Source organism: Lampris incognitus, chromosome 8, assembly GCF_029633865.1.
Source record: "Lampris incognitus isolate fLamInc1 chromosome 8, fLamInc1.hap2, whole genome shotgun sequence".
In the NCBI taxonomy this organism is placed as follows: Eukaryota; Metazoa; Chordata; class Actinopteri; order Lampriformes; family Lampridae; genus Lampris; species Lampris incognitus.
In genome coordinates this window covers 14,058,492-14,083,775 of record NC_079218.1, presented here as the reverse complement: position 1 = coordinate 14,083,775, position 25,284 = coordinate 14,058,492, and the positions used below count along the sequence as shown (strand labels likewise).

The window sequence follows — 25,284 nt, the reverse complement described above, 5'->3', positions numbered from 1 at the left end:
CACCTTGTGATGAGGGGCGTTGAAGCTTTTCTAGAGGCTCATGGTGGCCCGACACCTTACAAAGATGCTTTATGTAGGTTTTGCCTTTAATTTGTCATCCGTCTGTATGTGTGATTTGTGACAGCCAGATATTTTCTCTAAAGCCTCTTTCAGAACAAAATTCTGGAATTTGTTCTGATTTATTTTCCTAGGATTGTGTATAAGACCCCCATTACGACCTTCATGTCACTACTGCCTTCTGAACTTGAATACCTCGGCAGACCTTTGACTTCTTTGAATGTTTTCTCAGTGCCGGCATCCCAGCAAGTCACCGCCCTGGCATGTGCAAAGCCGTTTTTTGACTTCGACCCTTTACCCCCCCCCTTAGGTGAATCGACCAATAGGAAAGGTGCAGATCATCACAGCTGACCTGTCAGAGATCCCGCGGTGTAACTGCAAGGCGACGGATGAGAATCCATGTGGAATGGAGTCAGAGTGCATCAACCGCATGCTGCTGTACGAGTGTCACCCGCAGGTGAGCACATCACGGCTCCGAAAACAAGAAGGAGCAGTTACGTTTTCATTTTCCCGTTTCAAGCAGTTTAATAACTTCCCTGTATGCAGGACTGCGGCATCAAAAACATTCAGCGGACAAAGAGCTGACAATAATTATTTTCGACCAAAGAAATTGTTTCCATTGTTTATTGTGGCATAAAGTCCTTAGACGCATCATCTTTTCTCACTTTATACAAGCTTCTGCAAAACTGTCCTAGATTGGCGTGTTTAGTTTTTTTTCCTCTACGCAACTTCAGCACTGTTGTATAAATGGCCTGAGGGAAACAAAGGCTGGTGCATCGCTACACCCAGACGTTCACAAAGACATTTAGTTTAAATTAAACCGTTGTCGTGAGTTCTGTATGTGTGTGTGTGTGGTTTTTTTTTTCTGTTTGGAAGTGACTCTTTAAGCACCGCTCTGCAGGTTTGCCCGGCAGGCGAGCGCTGCCTCAACCAGGCCTTCACCAAGCGGCAGTACAGCCGGGTGGAGATCTTCAGGACACTGTCACGAGGCTGGGGCCTCCGCTGCGTCCATGATATCAAGAAGGTAAACACAGTGGTACTACTCATATTAGCCTGTAAGTACTGCTGCTGTTGTGGCGTCGTTGACGCCCGTCCGCACCGTTAGGGGTTAACAACAAGACTGATTGAGAAATACATCACACGCCACAAAATATTGTACAAGTCCTGTTATTTTGAGAGTGAATTGTAAAGTGTACAAACAGCTTTTTGATTATGATTTAGACACTGGAGAATTTGCCTGTGGTGGGTTAAAGGGTCGTTTATTCCATTTCCGTGCTCTGTACCGACTTGCTAGAGGTGACCTGCAGCCTCACTGCTAAATGAAAAGCCCATCTGTCCAACATGACACACATTCCCATTTATTAGCTCCACTCAGAGCGGCTGTGCCCATGCCAGCACTACCCACCCGTACTCGGTTAACCTGACCTGGGTGTTGGATCCAGCAAACGTCATTCTAACCGTCTCCACTCCCAGGGCGAATTTGTGAGCGAGTATGTTGGCGAGGTTATCGACGAGGAGGAATGCAGGTCGAGGATCCGACACGCCCAGGAGAACGACATCTGCAATTTCTACATGCTTACACTGGACAAGGTAGAGCAAACAAAACAACAACAAAAAAAACACAAACAACGCACCCCTGGTGGTCAAATGTGGTAGTATTCCAATGATTTGCAGGAGGACCCCTCTGGTGTACAGCTTGCTAATGTCTTGTCTTTTTGAAAGACAGTGTGTTTTTGTCCGTTACTAAAACTAGAATACAGTGGTGCAAACACCGTGTAGGCTGCTGTGGTAGATAAATACCCTGAAGTTAAAGGCAGAATGTTGATTTTTATTGACATGGTAGCCTTAACACAATAAAACAGAAGACACACATCACCACTTTTTCATGGACCTGATCGCATCTCTGATATTTATGATCCTGTTCACACCCGGCATGGTTCCACATCCAGATTGCATGGAGACGTGATTCCAGCTGGTATTAATGTGGTGTCTAAATCCCGGGGAGTCATTCCCTCATGGAAACACAGAGACGGAAGCGACCTTCCCTCTTTTTCGTCACTTTGTCCTTTCCTGGTAAAAAACATAGTTTGACGTGTTCCCCTTCCATCAGTTTTCTGGAAATCCATTCATAAAACGTACGATGCCGTCGAAGCCGCCTGCCGCCTGATGTGCCTTCATAGTTTTTCAAGGTTTGCATCTCTGATCACCTCCAGAGCCGTCAGTATGTCTGAGGGGCTTTTTTTTTTTCCTCTGGATTTTACACCATTTTCTTTGGTTAAATCACCCAGGATCCATGTCAATACTGGGTGTGAAGGGGGTCTGTGCATGTGTTGCAGGACCGGATCATCGATGCCGGGCCCAAAGGCAACGAGGCGCGCTTCATGAACCACAGCTGTCAGCCCAACTGTGAGACGCAGAAGTGGACGGTGAGCGGAGACACCCGGGTGGGGCTCTTCGCCCTCATTGATGTCACTGCAGGTGAGCGCACCACAAAACATGTTTCTTAATTGCATTTAAGGTAATTCTCCTCCTTATCTATTCTTTTTTAGTCCAAAATTACTTAAAGTACATGTGGATTTTTTGTGTGTGTTAACACATTTACCACAGAAGTATATTTTACATTATTTCTGATTATTTTCCAAAGTGTGAAATAGTTTTTTTCCCTTTTTTTATATATATTTTTGAGATATTACTTGATTTCCCTTATATCGTTTAATTTAGACATTCAGGTGATAAACCATCTAGAAAATTCTGTGCTTCTCTGGCTAACATTCATGTTACCATGAAGAAATCAGAGTTTGAATTTTACTCGTAAAACTTAATTTTTTTCCTTAAAAAAACTTACTTTTTCAGCTTTATTACCTCTCAATGATAATGTAATTTTGACAAAAAACTGAAGTTGACTCTAGTCACTGTGATGGATTATCTATCTGAAATAAGCCTCAAGTCTGTAAATTGATTTTTTTTTTCTGGATGGCTTTCTCGATGGTGGGAAAATTGCATTCAGATTTTTAAAACATGTTATGCTTTGGAGATAATTGGGAGCAATATCAAGAATATGTGATTTGTATTAAATAGGCTAAAACATGTTGATTTAATGATGAATAATGATGATTTCGTGATAATGAGCTGATTTAATGGTCCTTGATGACATGGACTGCTCATACTGGATTTTTTACCAGTGAATTTCTGCTCCTTCTAAAAGACTACCCAAAGACCAACTTTTAAGTCTGCTGTAATGAAGACATGAAGATGCTTACATATTTTAAGAGAAATGTAAAATAAATGTTTTAAAGCTTTCAGAAACTAGACATTTGGACTGAACAAGGAAACGTCCCGTGTCTTTGTCAGAAATGTGGCTCTAGTTTCATCACGTCACTTAAATGCAATTTTAAGTTGCAAATAAGATAAACTGAGTGGAAATACCGAACTCCGAAAAGTCAATTTCTATGAGGAGTTTGAAGGGTTCTCGGGGTGTAAATGGTGATGTGTCTGTAAAGAGATTTTTGTAATAAGGAGCAAAGGAAAATAGGAATTCTTGTCCTCGTGTGTCCTTTTTTTTATTATCTTAAATGTCTTGGATTGTGGTGTTTTGTTGTATCTGGAACAATGTGTTGTCTGAATCCAGATCATAGACACACCCAGCTGATGACACATCCACTTTAAGCTTAGCTTCATACTTTGATGGCAGCATGCGTAGTGATCCTGACGTCTTTGGACTGTCAGCCGAAGTGCTCTTTCCGCCAGTGCAGTATCTGCCATCCGGGGCTGTGTGGCCTCTGTACTCGTGAGGATTTAGTTTATTTCAAAACTGAATTCATGTTAAATGGCTCAACGTGCTGTGTCTCTTTGTTTCCAGGCACAGAACTCACCTTCAACTACAACCTGGAGTGTTTGGGGAACGGAAAAACTGTCTGCAAATGTGGCGCTCCGAACTGCAGCGGTTTTCTTGGAGTCAGGCCAAAGGTTAGAGGAGGAAAAGATGTGGGAGTGTGTTTGATATGATAAACATGGTCTGGTGGAAGTGGAAGGGATCTGGCTGAAGGGGAAATTTCACAAATTTTCAGCCATATTTCAATATATATTAATTATAGTGGTGGCATTTCTGTAACGTATGCAATACTTTTCAGTGTTGTATTACTATGGCCCACTGTAACAAACTGTCTTATTTCTGCTGTCCATTGACATCAGTGGATGATGGAAGAATCACAAGTCTGATTAGCTGACATGTTCGTTTTCTAATCTCCACCAATGGGAAACTCTTCTGCAATTAATTTTGGTACATGTAGGCAATGTAGAACAGCTTTATTGGCAGGAGAACATCAGTTTCTCTGTCAAAATGAATTGAACCGAAGTGGTTATAGATTTAAAAGACTAGATCGACCACCAGCACTTACTGCACACAGATAGTTGCAAAATTAGTAACATAAGTAATGTTAAAGAGAATCTGTATTCATGCATGCTCAATAATCCAGGTAAGAACATTAAAGAAAGTTGAGTCAGTTCATTTGGACACAACGTTCATTGAGAGAAATGTTTCATCACTCATCTTTTGCCCCTTTTCCTCTACATGGTACCGGCTCAACTCGACTCGACTTTTTCATTTTCCATTACCGGAAAGTACCGGCATTTTGGTAACTGTTACCACCTGTGTCGAGGTTCCACAAAAAACTGGAGCGGGTACCAAAATCAATGATGGCCAGCTACACTGAGGGGGTACTGTTATGGTGATGGAAAACGACACGTCGAGTCGAGTTGAGCCAGTACTATGGAGTGGAAAAGGGGCGTAAGGGACCTCTTCAGTCCAAACTGACTGCAGGTATCCCCACCCTTATAAACAATACAGTGGCATAACGACCGAAAACAATGATCAGTTTCATATGCAAATATGGGTGTGACCAGTAACTAGAGTTTCAGTGGCCATGTGTACTATTCACAGAGGATTTGGGAATGTTGGCAATCACAGCGTTGTAAGATGGCGATGTCATGAGAAAGAATGTCACATTCAGAACACTATGGATTTTGTGGATAAGGTGAGGGACATCATTATGGAGGGGGGATGAAACAATGGTTTCTTATGATGTTAAGTCTCTCTTCACATGCGTTCCTGTTGATGAAGCAGTGGAGATAGTCCATATGAAATTACAAAACGACCCCACCCTTAACAATAGGACCACCCTTAACACTGACCATGTGTGTCTGCTCCTGAAACTGTGTCTTCAGTCCACGTACTTCACATACAGGGGGCAGTACTGTAGGCAGAGGCATGGCTGTGCTATGGGTTCCCCAGTCTCACCTGTAGAGGCCAACTTGTATATGGAGGAAGTGGAAAAGAGGGCTCTGATGTCCTATCCAGGGACACCACCTAGCCATTGGTTCAGATTTGTGGACAACACCTGGTTTAAAGTTAAATCTCAGGATGTACCACATTTGACGGACCACATTAATGTGATTGCCAACATTCCGAAATCCTCTGTGAATAGTACACATGGCCATTGTAACGCTTGTTAATGGTCACGTCAATTTGCATATGAAACTGATCTTTGTTTTCAGTCATTATGCAACATTATTGTTTATAAGGGGGGGGGTAACTGCAGTCAGTTGAGACTGAAGAGGTCACTTAGATTACATTACATTACATTACAGTCATTTAGCCAACGCTTTTATCCAAAGCGACTTACAATAAGTGCATTTAATGTGGGAAATCAGGAGAACTACTAGTCATCAGAGGTCATAAGTGCATCTAAACAAGCATCTAAGAGCAAAACCAGTGCTAAAGTAAAAGTGCAAGAAAGAGATTTTTTTGTTGTTGAAATGAATGAATACAATAAGTGCTAAGAACAAGTAACAGGGTAGTAGTTCTTGAAGAGGTGAGTTTTCAACCTGCGCCAAAAGAAGGGCAGTGACTCCGCTGTCCTGACATCAGTGGGGAGTTCATTCCACCACTGTGGGACCAGGACAGAAAAGAGCCGTGACCGGGTCGATCGGCAGCAAGGGCCTCTGAGCGACGGGGCAACCAGGCGTCCCGAGGCAGCAGAGCGAAGTGGTCGGGCGGGGGCGTAGGGCTTGACCATGGCCTGGAGATAGGAAGGAGCTGTTCCTTTCACTGCCCTGTAGGCTAGCACCAGACTCTTAAACTGGGTGCGAGCAGCTACTGGGAGCCAGTGTAGGGACATGAGAAGGGGAGTTGTGTGGGGGAACGTAGGGCAGTTGAACACCAGACCAGCTGCAGCTTTCTGAACAAGCTCCAGAGGTCTGATGGCCGACGCCGGGGTGCCAGCAAGGAGGGAGTTGCTGTAGTCCAGCCGTAGTCCTGCGTAGATGAGTGATGAAACATGTCTCTCAATAAACGTTGTGTCCAGATGAACTGATTCAACCTTCTTGATTATAGCGACTTTGTTTAAAACTTAACCAAGGACAAGAAAGATATGTTGGCTATAATATAACCAATGCCGTCTCCCAACTTGTCCTGTAATGTCCTCCAAAGCAGATGTGTGGTCCCGCCAGATGAAACAATCAGGTCCTAATGAAAATTGTGTTTGTTCTTAACCGATGAATATGTGCTGCCGCAAATGTGATGAACATCAACAAACTTTGGTAGTTTTCTTCAATGACTGCGGCTGAACCATCCTATAATGCACGTGTTGCTGGTACAACAGTGTTTACAAGCAAATTACTCCTGCACGTCACCGCCCAAATATGAAGGGCCGCCCTAAAGACTTTGGACTGGTTTTGCAATGTGTTTTTTTTTTAACTCTAATTGTTTCCACCCAGTTTCAACAATGAAAGCTGGGAGATTGTCCTCGTCCCTAGTTGAGCGAAGAATTTAGAGACTGACTTGTGAGTCTAGTATAAAGGGGTGTAGATGTAGAGGACAGTGATGGAGGAGCCCATGTATAAAGGATATAAAGGGGTGTAGATGTAGAGGACAGTGATGGAGGTGTCTACCCAGAGAGTTTAGCTGGCTAATGCCGGTGTGTCATCTTTCTACTTGCCTTATATTTTATTGGTCTGTCTTTCTGGATGCCTACGTGACATGGGACTGGTCATCTTTCATGCCCCCATATGGTGTAGACAATTCAGAAGGGGTTGATGGTAATGTGGACGTAAGAGAAATTACAGATTTTATCCCTCACAGCAGCTGTGTAATGGTGTCTTTTCTTTTTTTTTTAAGTTATCATGAGGACAATCAGTTCTACCTTCGTAGACCCATATACAAAAATTTTTTTCAGCCCAAAAAAGATGAAAAAAGAAGGCGAATCCAGGTTCACTTCTTCTTTCTCTGTGCTTAACACAATCCAAAATGTGAAGGAAAATATGAGATTGCATCTGATTACATAGATGGCTGGAATAACCGCAATAACAGATGAATGTCACGAACTACCTGGCAGAATAGATAACCAGCAGTACTAGTATTGACCCTTTGCACGTGACGTCACGTCCCACTCGCGGGGAATATGAACGTCATGACAGACGGCAGAAGACTTGGGCGTCAAATTTAAGACAAGCAGGCACGTTAGCTATAGTTCGACATTTCGTTGTTTGAAGCTAGTTTTTATTTTACTTTTATGGTACGATGGTGATTTCCTGCTGTGCCGCGCAGTGTGCCAACAGGCAAGGCCTGAACCTGAACTGACTATATATATAATTATATATAATGACATATATAAACCAAAATGTATGCATTTTTAATTTAATTAAGACATTTCATATAAAGAGGGAAGTATTTTTGCTCATAAGAACAATAAAAGTCTGAGATTTATGTGATATTTTTTAAGTGTTACCTTACATGAATGTGACAAATGGTCAGAGTGGACATGAGAAAATGATTGTAATTTAACAAAAACAGCTAAAAATATACAAATTGTATATTTATTATTTAATTGTATTTTGCGTCATGCTAACCAGTACACTTGAATCAGTGGCTTCAGACACTGAAAACATTACTGACAGTTTTATTATGCCTCCTTGTCCCCTTTGAATGTTGTGGACTCAAACTTAACACTTTCTACGGAATGACCCAAATGCTAGCTAGATGGCAAGACTGCGTAACCTACTATGAAATGGCAAGGAAAGTATGAGCTGCTTTTGGTTACAGTCGATTTGAGTTTTGATGGCATCCTAGCGGAAACAGGTTAAAAACATACACAGCTGGCTAGCTATGTCTTACCTTTGCTATTATGAGGTACATCCCCCTGCTGTGAGCATAGCACCGCGATTCTGTAACCCAACCAGCTACAAAGAACTGGTAAGCATCCAGACTTTTGTATGCTTTTAGGTCAGCACCTGTGTATGGGGACACTCCGTTGGTAACACAGTGGTACAGATCGTGTGGATTGAACTCGGGCAGACTGGACGATTTTGCTAGATCCGTGAACACATCGGTAGGAAGAAGGTACGGGTCGGTAGCTAACCCTGCTATCGCTAGCTTCTCCACATATCACTCTTTGTGCCGTCCTACAAGGTGACTCACTTCACAGGACAACTCCACAACATTACTCTGACTGTTGGTAGCCATCGCTTAAATTTAAACTATAATAGCTACTCATTCGTCGCAATATTTTGTTTGTTTTTGTTGTTCGCTTTTGAATTTCCCGGTCTATCACTTACTGCCATCCGTCATGGCGCAGTCTCCCTCGTCACGTGATAATTGTGACGTGTCTGCAAAGGGTGAATTTGAAGACCTGACTGAGAACCACTGACATAGAGCACAGGGAGGTAACTTTTACCAAATCTGTCTCATGTCATGTCAATCAAAAAATGTGATTAAAAAAAAAAGGCATGTCTCTCCTATTGCCCAGAACAACCCCCCGTCTGACGAAAAGGGTCGCAAGCTGAAGAGGAGGGGTCAGGGGAAGAAGAAGAAAAAGATGGTGGTGACCAAGGAGAGGGAGGACGAGTGTTTCAGCTGTGGTGATGGCGGTCAGATGGTTTCCTGTAAGAGACCAGGATGTCCGAAGGTTTACCATGCCGACTGCCTCAACCTCACCAAGAGACCTGCAGGTCAGCTGAACACACCATAACCTTTTTGTCAGCCAAAATCACTTCACCTCCTTTTTTCCCATTTCTCTGTTTTGCTTGCTATCTTCTGCATCATAAAAAGAATATAAGAAATGAATGGGATATCAATAATGAAATGTTCAAATGATCTTACTGAAATTTTTAAAATAAATGAATAAGAAATGAGTTATGGTTTTTTGATATGGTGTGTGTAGTTTATCTTTGTAGCAGTGAGATGTGAATTTTAGACAGTACATCCAACATGAATAGGACAGACCTGGCAAACAGAACCTGGCCAACCTTATTATGATAATGGTCAAGTGGGGATATATACCAAGTCAGTAAATCACAAGTGTATGAAGGAGCAAGACCATTTAAAGCCTTAAAAGTGAGCTGTAAAATTTTAGAATAATTTCAAAATATAACAGGGAGCCAGTGTAGGGAGGCAAGCACAGGAGTGATATGAGCATGCCTTCTTGTCCCAGTAATGAGCCGAGCAGCGGCATTTTGTACCAACTGCAGACAGTGGAGGGAGCCCTTGCTGATACCAGAATAAAGTGCATTACAATAGTCAAGCCGACAATCGATAAAAGCATGTACAACTTTTTGGAGATTGGCAATTGATAAAAATGACCTAATTTTGGAGATAAGTTTGAGCTGGAAAAAACATGACTGAACAACATGTTTGATTTGATTATCAAAACTGAGGTTAGCATCAAATATTACCCCAAGATTCCTAGCAGCCTGTTTAAGACTACCTGACAAACCATCAAAATTAGTAGCAAAATGGCTGATGGAATTTTTGGGACCAAACAGAATGACCTCAGACTTATCATCATTAAATTTAAGAAAATGTTTGGACATCCAGGATTTAATGTCAGAGAGGCAAGTTGTGAGATTTGCTAGGGCACTAGGCTCTGTGGGTTAGTGGCATGTATACCGTTGTGTCATCAGCATAAAATGGTAGAGCATATCATGATTTTGAATGACCTGGCCAAGGGGCAGCATGTATATAGAAAAGAGAAGGCAGCCAAGAACTGAGCCTTGAGGGACACCACAACTCAACTGAGCCACTGAAGAGGTAGAGTTACCCAGAACAACAGAAAAAGTTCTGTTGGTGAAGTAAGAGCGTAATAAGCTACATCTACATTTGAATCAGATCAGGCAGCGACGGTGTCGAAACCCAAAAAAATTATGTGTTAGGGTATGAGTCTTAAAAGTAAGCAAGAAGTTGATCATATTTCACAAGCCAGCAAATCATTCACTGCTGATCTCGGCACAGGAGAACTGGAGGAACACTAATGAACCAAAAATAATTCACTGTATTCAGCTCACCACCACGGGAAAGTGCCATAGACACCAATGTTAAAATTCTGCTATGAAAATACAATTTGAAGAGTAGGGTTAATTACAGTCACAGCTGGAAATCATCTCAGTAGATACAATAAAACATTTCCCATGGCTGAGCTATATGTTTTTTTACGATTGTCAATTATTTTATGAATGAAAGTCAATCAGCAGAGCAGCCTTTTTCCTTCAGTCATTTTATATCATGAAATATGCAATGGTTAAACACATTTGAAGTCTCTTAATAAGGGCTTTGAAATTGTGGTAGTCTGATCACTGTCATTTAATATTAGACTTGGTCACTTTCATGTGAGGATCCGCCGAGGTGGCTGCAAATCCACAGGCGGAGAGGCAAAATGTTTTATATTTTTAGCTTGAGCGCTGCATATTGGCAACGTTTTCTTTCCATATTTCTCGTTTAATTGACTTGGGCGCTGTGCAAAAGTCTTGTAATGTCAGGAAAACACTGTTTTTTTTTCCATCTATGTGCGCATGTACAGAGAAGGGGAGATATGTACGCTTGGCAAAGATCTGCAGTCTACTGAATGCACTGCTCTAGTTCTGTCTGAAGTCTCGATATTTTTACACAAATACAAATGCAGTTCACCCAGTTAGAAGTAATGAGATTTTATATGCTTCTCTCAGTACCTGGTGGTTTTAACATGTTGGGTCTTAATGAATCTGATCTGATACGTGATAATCACTTTCATAGATTCAGGTTTTTAAGCCTAAAGACAGGCAAACCAAATCTTCTTCAATGTCTATCAAATCCTCCATCTTGGATTGCCTCCACACATCCCCATCTTCAGTTGATGACTGTTTACCCTCATATATCTTATTTGTACTGTGTACGTGTGTGTGTGTGTGTGTGTGTGTGTGTGTGTGTGTGTGTGTGTATACAGGGCGCTGGGAGTGCCCATGGCACCAGTGTGACATATGTGGCAAAGAGGCGGCATCTTTCTGTGAGATGTGTCCCAGTTCCTACTGCTGTCAGCACCGCGACGGACTGCTCTTCATCTCCAAACTGGACGGAAAACTCTCCTGCAGCGAGCACGACCCCTGCGGCCCCGAGCCCCTTGAGCCTGGTGAGATCCGGGAGTATGCTACCGAACCCCGGGCACTGACCTTGGGCCCAGGTGTGACCGTGGTCTCCCCCGTGGCCTCGGACGTTGCTGAGGGAGGAGTGCTGGACGAGTTTAGGACCAGATCCACTGATGGCCCCTCGAGGTCTTTACCGTCACTCTCAGTTCCATTGCCCATCAGCATCCCTGTGTCCCCTGCTGCCATCTCCAGCTGTCCCAGGAGCCCCCTGCCATTCAGCCTGCCGCAGTACTCGCCCATATCCTCGTATGAGGAGGAGGAAAGGGATGTGGTGGAGGAGGACCTAATAGGAGAGGAGGGAGAGGTAGAGGAGGAGTTGGAGGGGGAGGAGGGTGAAGCAGGGGAGGAGATGACAGATGGACTAGAGGATGGAGGACTGGAATACCTGGAAATCAAAGATGAAGATGAAGAAGAAGAGGAGGAGGAAGAGGATGAATGAAGCACAGTGAATTGTAATTCGGCACACTGCACACAGAGACTAATCAATCAAAATACAAAAAAGCTTTGTCTGTTATCACAGCCATCCAATCAGCATGCATCTGGGGGTCTTCACCCACATTCTCACAAACGATTGGTTTGCTGAATTCTCTGCCGAATCTTGTTTCATTTCATATATGAAACAAAGGTTATGCAGAGTAACCCGAGTTCTATGATTGTGGGTGAGGCTGTCTGGCTCCACCTTATGGGTTTGTCCCTGTGCCCAATGTACACTCGCACTGAAAATTGCAACAATGTACCTACTTGCTGGGCCCTGCCCACTCAGTGGCCTATATAAGGCTGGTGAAAATTCCACTGTTCCTTCCAACGGCTTTCTTTCACACTGCTGGGGACAGCAGGGGGGGGGTAGCGAGATGGCTTTGCCTACGATCATTGGATGAATGTTATCCTTCATAACCTTCATTCTATTTCACGTAGACTCTGCTGTCTGGCTCAGATGGCTGTACCCCTGCTGGCCCTAAGAGAGCCCACAGAGAAAAACATCCTATCACCACACCAGGAGAGATTCTCCACAAGGGAAATCCTAGTGATACAAGGTTAATTAACACACCCGTATTCCTCATGCTTAAAGCCCATGAATTGACCCTCATACAGATAGGAACCCATAATTATGAGTACCTGTGTGAGGAAGGCACACCTAGACAGCACTGTTCCACCCTGCATACTTGTCAGTTGGGGGGACCAGGGCTGTAGTCCTGGGTGTGTGGGGGAAGAGAGACTCTGATTGAATGGTTCCAACAACGAAAATCACGATTTTAAATGTTGGCTAAATTCCTCAACAGGTTAGAGGGCCTCGCACTGGATATCAGAGACAGGAGGCCCAGAGGGAAGCCAACAAGGTATGACTCAACTAAAATGGCAAAACTCTGGGTTTATTAGCCCATTAATGCCCAGCCCAAGCCGGCAGGAAGCATAGGGCCTGAGCAGCAAGTTACAAACTGTCACTAAACTAGGGAAGCCCCTATTTCCGCTTCCAGTGTGGGAAGATGGCTGCATGAATTCGGGTTTGCAGCAGCCTCACCCAGTGCCGCTGTTGGAAGATGGCGGCGCAAATTCATATTTGAGGCGGCCTCACCCAGTACCGTCCATGCAGTGTCTTTGTCCATGTCTGCGTCTAAGTTTTGTCTTCATTTGATGGCTGGGAGAGCTTCTGTTCACGCTGATGAGATGGAGGGTAAAAGGCTTTCAGTACAATATCCCTAGAACTAAACATGCAATGGGAGAGCACACTTCAATGCCTGGGACAGTGTGCCTCTTATCTGTGGCACCTGACATGAGGTCCTGACTGCTAGGTTGACTAGCTCTGGGAACCATGGCGTGGACATGTTCAGGAGAGCCACCAGGATGAGACATTATCTCTCCATTGTCACTTTTTCCAGAAACGGCTGGATCAGGTGGACTGGAGGAAATACATGAAGGAGGCCCTGTGGCCAAGGGGAGTGTGTTAATGTATCCACTCCTAGTGCTGTGTTGCCTTGTGGATAGAGAGCGTACCATCGAGAACAACGTGTGCTCTCTCGAGGTGTAAAGATCCACTTCCATGAACACTGAGGTGTGTCATGTCACTCTGCCCAGACAAACACCTCTCCTCAGGGAACTAGGGTTTTCCAGTAACTCAAGTCTGCTTTGACTGACTGAAGAACAACCAGCAACTTTTTCTTGCATGGCACCAGGTATAGGTGCAGGTGAGCAATCCATCTCTACAGCCTATGTGTGTGAGGTAGACTGAGGGGAACCACTGGGTGGACCGCGGCCATCTGGCCAAGCAGCTGCATTATCGACAGGGCTGTGACTGTCCTGCACAGATGGATAGATTGGAGACCAGTGACAATGTCCTTCTGCCGTTGCCTAATGAGGGTAGCTGTCATAAGGCTTGTGTCAAAAGCAACCCTAAATACCCTACTGAGGAAGGGCGAGCTCTTCTCTCAGTTCACTGTAGTACCCAGTAGGGCGAGGTGTTTCACCACTATACTGGTATGGCATTTCATTAGTTGTTCTGATGCAGCCAGAGATGGATGGGAGCAAGCACCGTTTCCATACATTTGGAGAAGGTGCGCGGGGCCAGAGAATAACTGAAAGGAATTTTCTGTATTCGTATGCTTTCTGCTGAAAGATGAAGCGCAGGAATATACTCTGTAGCAGAAAAATTGGAATGTGGAAATGAGCATCCTTCAGATCTATGGATGTTAGCCAATCTCCCTGCTGGATATACTGGATCAGTTTCTGGATTGTGAACATTCTGAATTTTCTTCTCACAATCAGCTGATTAAGAATAGCGACAGGCATGGGCGCAAGTCCATGAATACTGGGATGGCATCCAGTGCTTTATCTGTACCCACGTCCATAGGGTTTGTGGTTGTGTTAGGAAGAGCATCCGACTTAAAATTTTGCCAAATCAGTATGCAGCTTGACAAGACCATACCAGAACAGTTGAGGCCCATGTTAACAACAGTCACCACTGGTGCTGTTCCTTCACAGGGTACCGATGAAAACTATAAAAATCTGCTGTAGCTACTCCTAAAAAACAGGGAACAAGCCGGAAGAAGAAGAAGAATCGGCTGATTAAGAGCACAGAGGTCCAAAATAGGTCCTACGCCTCCTGTTTTTCTGGGAACCAGGAAGTAGTGAGGAAGTAGTGGAAGAAGAAAGTTCCTTTCTCCCAATCCATCTCTTGAGACAGAGACATTATCACCAATTTGTCCTTTAATTCTGTGTGTACCACTCCCATGAAAGGCGGAGGACCCCATTTGGATTGTAGTGAATTGTAGACTTGAGTGAGGCCTGTCAGTTCAATGAGAGCAGGGGCGTGATCCAAACTGGAGCACATTGCAGAGACCATATTAATTATGCTGTCATTATCCTCGGAACAAGGGATGGCCGGCCGAATTATATGCAAGAGAGCAAGTCTAATCGTGCACGAGCCAGGGGAAAATGTTTAGCTGGGGGAGAATCTCTAGTGAGTATAGTAGATATCAACATTCTGGCACCTCACTTTACTGCTCACTTAGGAGCAGAAAAAAAATGACATATAAAGTTTGGAAGCAGTAGAGAGAGAGGTAGTATCCACACCGCTCGACTGGGAGGGGGGACACATGTATTTATAGCTGTTTTGGAAACGTTCTTTTTTGGCAATGTAACACTGCTCATTTGAGGGGTTGTGTTTGTTGTTAGTAAAAAAAGGATTGCTACATGGAAGCGGAGGTGCCCCCATGTAGCAGGAGAAGCAGAAGCTCTTTGCCACCAGCCAGGTGATGAAGGTCGTCTGGCTCGACTAGTTGACTCCCATTGCTCATCCAGCTGAAAAGAGAAGAAACAGAGACGGGCCCACTGCTGTTCCACCCCCAAGTCAGTACAAGCCCAGCAGTTATCAGACTCAAAGGGTGCACCGGACATGCTGCTGCCCCAGGCACCTAGTACACCTGGTCTGGCAGTCCACCGCATCAAAGGGTGAGGTGCAAAAGACGCAGCAGCTACTGGCACCAGGCCCTGAAAAGGACCATTGGTTTAAGATTCCCTCATCAGAGGACATGGAAAAAGGCTCTTAACAGGAAAACTATTTCCGCGTGAAAGAAGAGGAAGAAATAGGTGCAGTTTCACCAGCCTTATATAGGCCACTGGGTGGATGGAGCGCAACAAGTGGGAACATTGTTGCAATTTTCCATTTGAGTGCAAATTGCACAAGGAAAAACCCACAAGGTGGAGCCATATGGCACAATCTACGTGAACTAGAACATCTCTTTGCTGCCCAGATAAAGCTCAGAACACTGGCAGTTTGCCTAACATCTTTTGTGCAATAGATAAACTTCAGATAGTTAACTTGAAAAAAATAAAAATAGTTACACTAAAGAAAGATAATACTTCTCCAGTCACCCTCACTTCCATTACTTTAACATCTAATGTAAATTATATAATAGTTTCTATCGCTTTATCTTCTGAGGTTGGATAAAACAATCGATATACCAGACACTTCATTTACAATTTCATTTTTCAAAAGTGAAACTTTTTTGGAATTAAAATTCTAATTCTGCCTCCACTAGAAGGAATTTTGTTTAAGGAAAATACCATTTTTACTTTGTTTTTTTCTTTTACAACCTGGGTCTTATTTTGATAGTTTTTGCCATCATACATATTATATAATTTTACTCAACTGGCTTTGTTTTGTACATTTTGGACATGGTACCACTGCTGGACTCACCTTTACAACAGTGTCTTATTGGAGAACTGAACACAAATGTCAGATGTGTTTCAACAAGTACAATTTAACCCAATTATCTAAACAATATATTTGGAGGAGAAAGTTAAAAGTTATAATGTGAGATGTCCAATATGACCAATGGTGGATGACATTACTGATCTACTTCCTAGTTCATCCTGCAGGAAGTAGCAGCCTATACTTACCGTAAGTAGTAGTAACCATCCATAAACTAGCTGGCCAGCACAATAGAGAAGTCTTAGATAATGGACACAGTCTGACTGACACACTTGGGGGGGGTGTTGTTTAAAGACTCCTGTTCACTTGTCCCATAAGACACCGCTGTAAAGCTGAGCCCAGCAGTGGTCCATGTCCAACATCTACTGAATGAAAACAGTGAATAAAATGACATCATAACTGATATGTATGATGGAAAACACTGCAAAAATAAGGTCCAGGTTGTTAAAAAAAATAAATCCTTTCTCAGTAAATTGGCTCGGGCCACTAGAAACTGACTTCACGTGGGCTTAAACCACCTAACTGGGATCAGTGGAAAGCCCCAAATGAAATAACTCATCCAGTATTGTGTAATGAGGGTTTGGATGGACACAGATGAATGGAGTTGCTGTTGCAATGAAACGGGCATTAGAGATGGTCCTACCAGCACTGAACTCTGGCGTACAGCGGCTGTACAGACTGACCGCCACATAGCATCGAGGGTCATTACATCTCACCTTCTGTGTTAGATACTCTGATACTTGAGCTGCCTGGATGGTTCTAGCTAAACCTGTGTGGTGTCTTGCACTGATGTGCTTCAGCATCAGATTGAACCTTCAGAATGTGCCATATCGAGCTCGGCGGTGAAGCGTTGAAATGTATGTCCACAACACAGGCCAAGGAGGAGTTTTGTCATCTAGAGTCAAGTCTCTTTGCACAGCCAGCGGAAATATCCAATGGCTGATATGGAAGCTCATCACTAAAGAGATTGACAGGTACAGAAAATCTGACGCAAGAAGACTTTGATAGGTGACATCACCCATCAGCAGCCAGTGACTCTCACCCTGTTAACATTGTTTTGTTAGCTTTTTCCTGTTAGCATTGTCTTGTTGGGATTGCACCTTTCAGTCAGCTGGCTCAATTCAGACACTGGAGCGTAGCGTTGGTTGGCTGCTGGCGTCTGATCACTGTTCGCACTACATTTGCTCTATGTGTACAGTCTTCTATATGAACTATTTATAAAGGCTCTAGTAATGCACAATACACGATGGGAGGAAATGTGGGATTGTTGTTCTCTTTGTCTCTGTGAATTTGACTAGGAGCAGTCCAAAACACAGACTCCTGCACTTCAGTACATCTCCTCGCTTTGCGTTTTATTCTTGCTGAAGCCCAACATTGTCAAAGTGTGTCTTCTGCCAGCGCCTTGTATGTTCATTTTCTACAAATCTATGAGGTTGGATTTTACTCCTGGTTGGCCTTTTGGCCAAACTTGTACAACAGGAAACATTTCAATGTAATTACCAGCCAGATCTTTATCAGCAGCCTGTCAAGTACTTCATGAGTACAGAGTTGATGATGAGAAGAAGCCAGTAAATGATGGAATTCTTACCGGTTTTATTTTATCCATTCCAAATAAGTTCAGCACAAACTTAGGTGAGTTAAACCAAAATTTCTCTTAACACTAAAGAGGTGTATCGGATTCTGTTAATTCCCACTGAAAAAAAACATAGCCTGCTCTATTCCTCCTTCTAAATTAAGAGGATCATGGGAATTGTATGAAAAAAGAGATCTAGCCCAGGTTCACATATCATTTTCTAATTTGTTGTATTTTCATTCTTCAGCAAAATGTCCAGGTTCTTTTTTCCAACAAAAGGTAATGCATTCTGGAGCGAAGTTCTTCAGATGAATAGCTGGATGTAGCGCGGCAGTATGCAACAACAACACAAGTGAAACCCACTACCATAATGTTTATTTAAGTAGTAGCTCACAACAGGTTCACGTCGGGCCAAACAACACCCCTTAGCTGTGATATAATCACAATATATCATGGCCCGGAATGCGCTACTGCTTTTATAAAATGATCAAAGAAGGTTGAGCCAGTTCATCTGGATACAACGTTTATTGACAGATACATTTCTTCAGATGTCACTCAGCTGAGTGATGAAACGTATCTGTCAATAAACGTTGTGTCCAGATGAGCTGATTCAACCTTCTTTGATTTTCCTACCTGGATTATTGAGCATGCATCACGACACTTTATAAAATGGTTACCAAGTATGGCAATATGAAAGACAATTTTTATTAACATGTTCATAAAGCATTGTTCTTACACAGAAATAGGCCCTCCTGGCTGCCCGGAGATAGTGCATAGTGCACTAGTTTATTTTATTTATATTATTTTTATCACAGATTGATTTCATCATTTGGCTATTTATTTGTATTAATTTTTATGTTGCCATTTATTGTGCAACCACTGAAAAACTGTCCAGCGTCAGTAGGGTGACTTTGAAAGCTGGTTGTATGCTTCATTTTGTTAGGCAAATTTTTCCCCTCACATGCAGAGTGATACTGAATTGTGTAAAGAAATTAAATATGGCTATTACACCACGGCTATCAACCAGTCAGATGGCTTGATTTGAACTATCCGTCTTCTAAATTACATTATGTATTATTAATGACACTGAAACACCGCAACTTTCTTCTGCCCTGGTTTCTGTGCCTGCACTTTCTCCACGGCACCCCCTGTTGTTTTGGTGTCGCCACATGTTTAGTCTAAATACAACTGTTAAAAAAGAAAAGATGATTCAACAATGTCCATTTAAATATGACTTTTATACCATCTGGGGAAAAGAAGGCATGTCTACAAGAAACTTGGGCGGTCCCTCTTAAAAACAGCGGTTCTGATGAAAGCCACGTGAAGAACCAGGGAACTTTTGCTGATGTGGGACTATTTCAGCTTCCCGTTCAGGGGACGTTTTAGATTTTGAGTTTTCAAATCAGAACTTGTTGACTCAATTATCACAGCCTCGCGGACTTATCAAAACCTTCACACGCGTTGAGCTTTATTTATTTATTTATGTTGTTTTTTTTAATGGAAGATAATAACTTCTCTTAAGTCAAGAAAAAAAGTGGGTGTGAGTTGTTTTCACCCTCTTGCAAAGTAGCTGTCAAAGGGATTTTATTGAAAAACTACAAAATAAGATGAAACACGCCACATGTGACGTTTCATCTTATTTCCACTTTTCTCCACTTGTATCAAGACTGCATCACTTGACTTAAGATGATTGAAAAGAAAAGAAGTTGGACAGAGAAAAGTGGTATTATACCACAGTGTTGTCTGATTAGTTTCTTTAATTGCATGACTGTTTCTTACTTTGCACCAAGAGCATTTAGCAGACATCATCAGTGTGCTAACCGTTCATGTTGTAGAAGAACTGTACATGTTAGAAAGGTTGGAAACCAGGGGCCAGGAGGAATATGTCACAAATCCAATCAAACAAATCTGATTTTATGTCCTTTCCATGTGTGATGAGACTGAGTGGTGTCGGTGTTTTGGTCTGAGCTGGTTCATCTCTGATCCAATGTTGCATCCCCATAGCTTATTATGTTATATTTAATATTCAAATGTAATATTCAATATATGCAATATTTAAATAACACAAGTAACACCTTAGAAAACACCATCCACCAACCCAAAATAACAAAACAGAAAATGGCGCTTGGTGTTTTTGTGTTTAAGGTGAGAATGTCCAAACTGTTTGGAAAATATCCATCTTTTATCTGATAGCTATGAGGGCCATGGGCTTTCTATTCTAATTTATTAATGCTTTAATAAATTAACGTTCACCTTTGAAAGGTGTATTTTTCAGAGATGAAGGAAGAGAAGTTAGTCATTGTTAAAATGCTTTTAATTTATGTTCTCTAGTTTAAGGCGCTGTGGGCCTCAGAAACACATGAGTGTGTGTGACCTTCTAGATGTGTTACCTTCCAGATGGGTGACCTTCTAGATGGGTGACCTTCCAGATGGGTGACCTTCTAGATGTGTGATCTTCTAGATGTGTGACCTTCTAGACACATGGCCTTCTAGATGGGTGGCCTTCTAGATGTGTGATCTTCTAGATGTGTGACCTTCTAGACACGTGGCCTTCTAGATGGGTGATCTTCTAGACACGTGGCCTTCTAGATGGGTGACCTTCTAGATGGGTGACCTTCTAGACACGTGGCCTTCTAGATGGGTGACCTTCTAGACACGTGGCCTTCTAGATGGGTGACCTTCTAGATGTGTGATCTTCTAGATGGGTGACCTTCTAGATGGGTGACCTTCTAGATGTACGATCTTCTAGATGTGACCTTCTAGACATGTGGCCTTCTAGATGGGTGACCTTCTAGATGTGTGATCTTCTAGATGGGTGACCTTCTAGATGTACGATCTTCTAGATGTGCGATCTTCTAGATGTGACCTTCTAGACATGTGGCCTTCTAGATGGGTGACCTTCTAGATGTGTGATCTTCCGGTGACCTTCTGGATGATCCATGTACTGAGAAAACACAGAGGGTCTTCCACACAGGTCTCTGTTTCATTTCTGCTTCTACATGTCTGCTGGGAGGCGCAGTAGCGTCTCTGTCATTAGCCTGAAGGAACTGCTGAAATGTTCTGTGCTTTATATTTGTACATAAGAATATATGTAAAAGGAAACGAGAAAAGAAAATTGTTTGTAAATGAGTGGAGTTATATGATCCAATACATCCTCTTTGGAGGCCTTTTTGTATTTGTCAGTTTTGGCAGTTTGTGGTTCAATTTGTTGCCATTTGATGTTGCCAATATCCATTATATATTATCCTACAAAAAAACTTGCATCTACTGAACTGGATTGCTTTATTTTTTATTCTGTATGTAGAGCGTTAGCTAGCTGATGCTAACGGCTGGTGTTCTGTGGTAACATGGTGAAATGGCAAAAGGAGCCCATTCATAAAGTATACGAGATAATGGCTACATATAGCACTGACTCCCTATGGTCTGTACGGCTGTCTTCTGTTCTCTTTGTCCCAGATGGTTTTCATTACACCTCCACCCTCCTCTGCCACATCACTCATCCGTCTGCTCAGAGAGCTGGAGATCTTGTTGCCTTTTCAGGACATTTAAGTGTGCTGTAGTCCTTTGTACATAATAAAAAAAATTGTAAGATAGATTTCACTAAACCTGTGTGTGTGTGTGTGTGTGTGTGTGTGTGTGTGTGTGTGTGTGTGTGTGTGTGTGTGTGTGTGTGTGTGTGTGTGTGTGTGTGTGTGTGTGTGAACCTGCACACTGGCTGAACTGAAACGTGTCATATGTGCTGGGTGATAATGTAAAAAGAATATCAGGATAATGCCTACCAACACAGGGATCGCCAGTTCGAATCCCCATGTTACCTTCAGCTTGGTCGGGCGTCCCTACAGACACAATTGGCCGTGTCTGTGGGTGGGAAGCCGGATGTGGGTAAGAGTGGGATAATTGGCCTAGTACAATTGGGGAGAAAAACGGAGACCCCCCCCCCCCCAAAAAAAGAAGAATGTCAGGATAACCAAAGGGAATTTAACACCACATTGATACACATCATATTCTCTGCTTATGTGTGCAAGAATCCAGCTGAGGGTCACCACATTGACCTGTTTGGTAATTTAAAGTATAATATCAAAAATTAGTTTTCAAATAATATCCCTTCATATATTTCACACCTGGTCCTGGGTTTGAGCCCCGGGGTAGTCCAATCTTGGGGGTTGTCCCGGGTCGTCCTCTGTGTGGAGTTTGCATGTTCTCCCTGTGTCTGCGTGGGTTTCCTCCGGGTGCTCCGGTTTCCTCCCACAGTCCAAAGACATTAGGTCAGGGGAATCGGCTGTACGAAGTTGTCCCTAGGTGTGAATATGTGTGTGTGTGGGGGGGGGGGGTCCTGTGATTGACTGGCAGCTTATCCAGGGTGTCTCCCCACCTGCCACCCAATGACTGCTGGGATAGGCTCCAGCATCCCTGTGACCCTGACAGCAGGATGAGCGGTTTGGATAATGGATGAATGAATATTTCACACCTCGTTTTGCGATAAATTGTAGGACATAGATTCTTATTAGCATTAATTTAGACACCAAAATTGTGCATCATGATATTTGAATTTCATCCTTACACAACAGTGCTGAAAGACGATAAAAGATGATGTTGAATTATTTCCCATTTCAAGGAGGACTTGAAATACCAAGCTGCCAGACAAGTGCTTGCATTGTTCAGGACAAGTAGTTTTTTTTTCTTCAACCAGCACGCAAAGTCATTTCGATTGTTAAAATGATTTGTCGACACACTGAACAAATCAACGGTTGACTGTCCTCCAACACAAAGTTCCCAAAGTGTCCATGAACCGAACATTGAATGTGTACCGGCTCAAAGCTTCTCTTGTGTGTCTGGCTGTGGATCTGTCCTCCGTGGAGACGAGAGAGAAGCAACATGAGAGGGTCTGAACCTGCTCCCTGTCTCAATGGGAATGGCAACACCCATCCATGCATCCATCCATCCATCCATTATCCAAACCGCTTATCCTGCTCTCAGGGTCGCCGGGATGCTGGAGCCTTTCCCAGCGGTCCCTGAACTGGAGCCATTGCAATGGCAACAACAACTCCAAGCTTGACGCCCCCTCCAGGCTAAAAAGAGAAATGTTGTCAGATCATCATTTAACATGTTGATCTTGGGCCTACCCTGAGCCTACTAGAACATGAATCTGATTGGCTGATAAGACAGCCCTGTCGGACACTGATAGCAGAGCATGTTTCACTTCCGTCTCACACCAAAAAAAAACCAAACTGCAGCTGAGCGCGGTGGTCAGGGTGCGCTGGGCTCGCACGGCTCATTTACTTTGTTGATCGTTGCACACATCAATCTTTGCTCGTATATTAAACGAGCCGTGCGCTTCAGGAAACCCATTCAGCATGGCTCCCATCATACTAAGTACACTCAAAGTCTACACTGACTGCTTTGTGTCTTGTTCTTACATTTTGATTCCTCCAAGTACTTTTATAAGTACTTCTATTTCCCATTTGTGTGTTGAGCCGGCAACACAAGCGTTTCACTATGAGAATAAGTGTACACTTGCTTTCATATGACAAACAAACTTGCAACTGAAACTTTCACAAAAGCTTCACGAAACATCAAACCCACCGTCACAAATGAACAGTTACTGTACTTCAAGAGATCCTTTACAGAAACCAACCGCCGCTTTGTTAACTGACTCCAACAAAGACACTTAAATAAGGGCAAAGATATAAAACTGGATTCTGCCATTCTTGACTGTACGGCCGGCAAAAGTCTGATTGATGAAAATACTTTCAAGGCTGGTTTTCAACACAAAAAGCAACACAAAACCTCCCAGAAACCGACTCTTCGTTGTTTTGTTTTGTTTTTTTATCATGCATGCTCACAACATGCTTCACACCGGCGAGAAACATCACACGCCATCGTTCTGCAAACCTGGGGTCAACAAAATAATAAAAATACAGCAGAATGAAAGAAAAAGGTTTGTCTCTTTTTACTCATGCCCCCTGCACAGCGAACACACAGCCTTAAATATTAACACCCCCCCATGATGAAAATGATTGTCATAATGTATTTTAATGAAGGCCCACTCGTTATTAAGAAGAAAACCCTGAAGTGAAAATGGACGGGGGAGTAAAGGGTTAACACTGTTCACTGTTACTCAAAGCCCCAAGTCTGTTCTGTGGGGATGACAGTGGAGAGTGGTGCACACACGTGTGTGTGTGTCTGTGATTTTTACTACTTTCCAACGCCAAGAAAAAGCCCAGGAACAGAACCAACCATTGTACATGACCTTCATAGACTTAACCAAAGCTTTCCATTCTGTAAACCACCAGGCCCTCTGGCTAGTTCTGTCAAAAATAGGCTGCCCTGACAAATATATCGGAGTACTACGACTACTGTGTGACATGTCAGCTAGAGTACTCTGCAGTTATGGAGACGAGACAGAGTCCTTCGAGGTCCACACAGGAGTTGAACAAGGCTGTGTCATTGCCCCCAACCCTGTTCTCTGTCTTCATTGCCACCGTCCTCCACCTCACGGGTACCAATGTGCCTCAGGGAGTCAAACTCATGTACAGGACTGATGGGGATCTTCTGAATGTTAACAGATTCAGGGCTAAAGGTTAAACCACCACCACATCCATCATAGAGCTGCAGTACGCCGATGACAACGCCTTAGTGTCCCTCGTAGAAGAGGACCTACAGAGCATACTGGACGCCTTTGCAAAGGCATACAAGCAGCTTGGCCCGGCCATTAACATAAAAAAGACCCATACCCTCTACCAAGCCCCACCCAACAGAAATATGCCTGTTCTGCCCCCCATCCATCTCTGTAGAAACACCAGACTTGAAAACGTGGAACAGTTTCCATATCTTGGCAGCCTTCTCTCCCCCAAAGCCAACGCTGACATTGAAATACACCATCGTCTCAGCTGCGCCAGCCAGGCTTTCTCAAGACTGAGTAAAAAAGGTTTTTGAAAACCGCCACCTTCAGGCCAGAACAAAAATGTCGGTGTACAAAGCAGCGGTGCTGCCCACCCTACTGTATGGGTCAGAAACCTGGACCACATACAGCAGGCACCTGAAGGCACTCGAGGCATACCACCAGCGATGCCTCAGGAAGATCCTTAAGATCAGCCGGGAGGACAAGCACAGCAACACCAACAAAAACAAACTAAAAACCAAACACAGCAACGCATCTCTCACCATAGCAATAGATAGGAACACATCAACATTTTGTAGTAAATAGAAACCACTTTTTGACAAAGTTATGTCTGCAAAATAATATTTGACCTTGACCCAATTACTATGTTAGCATGTTAATCCACATTAGTCTTCACTAAGCTAAAACACTGTAAGCGGTACCTTAATGGACTGTAACTCCGGCGCAGCAGCCTTGATGGGATCATTCAGCTGGCGGCGGTGACATCATCTGACCTGGAAGACAAGATAATACAAATGAATACATTTTTAAAACAAAATTGATGTCTAACATATTGAAAGGCCAGTTGATGCAAGCTGGTGAGGACAATAAAAACGA

The 25,284-nt window shown here is 43.2% G+C and overlaps 1 protein-coding gene across 1 annotated transcript in view; it reads left to right on the top strand.

Moving 5' to 3' along the window:
• The window catches only part of LOC130117113 (histone-lysine N-methyltransferase, H3 lysine-36 specific-like), a 62,349-nt gene extending 50,405 nt beyond the window's left edge, over nucleotides 1-11,944 (top strand). Inside the window, exons 21-27 of the mRNA XM_056285261.1 lie at nucleotides 368-514; nucleotides 959-1,081; nucleotides 1,531-1,647; nucleotides 2,394-2,535; nucleotides 3,917-4,023; nucleotides 8,859-9,060; nucleotides 11,307-11,944. Of these exons, the coding sequence (XP_056141236.1) occupies nucleotides 368-514; nucleotides 959-1,081; nucleotides 1,531-1,647; nucleotides 2,394-2,535; nucleotides 3,917-4,023; nucleotides 8,859-9,060; nucleotides 11,307-11,944 (1,476 nt within the window). The remainder of the gene's footprint in view (nucleotides 1-367; nucleotides 515-958; nucleotides 1,082-1,530; nucleotides 1,648-2,393; nucleotides 2,536-3,916; nucleotides 4,024-8,858; nucleotides 9,061-11,306) is intronic.
• The last annotated feature ends 13,340 nt before the right edge of the window (nucleotides 11,945-25,284 follow it).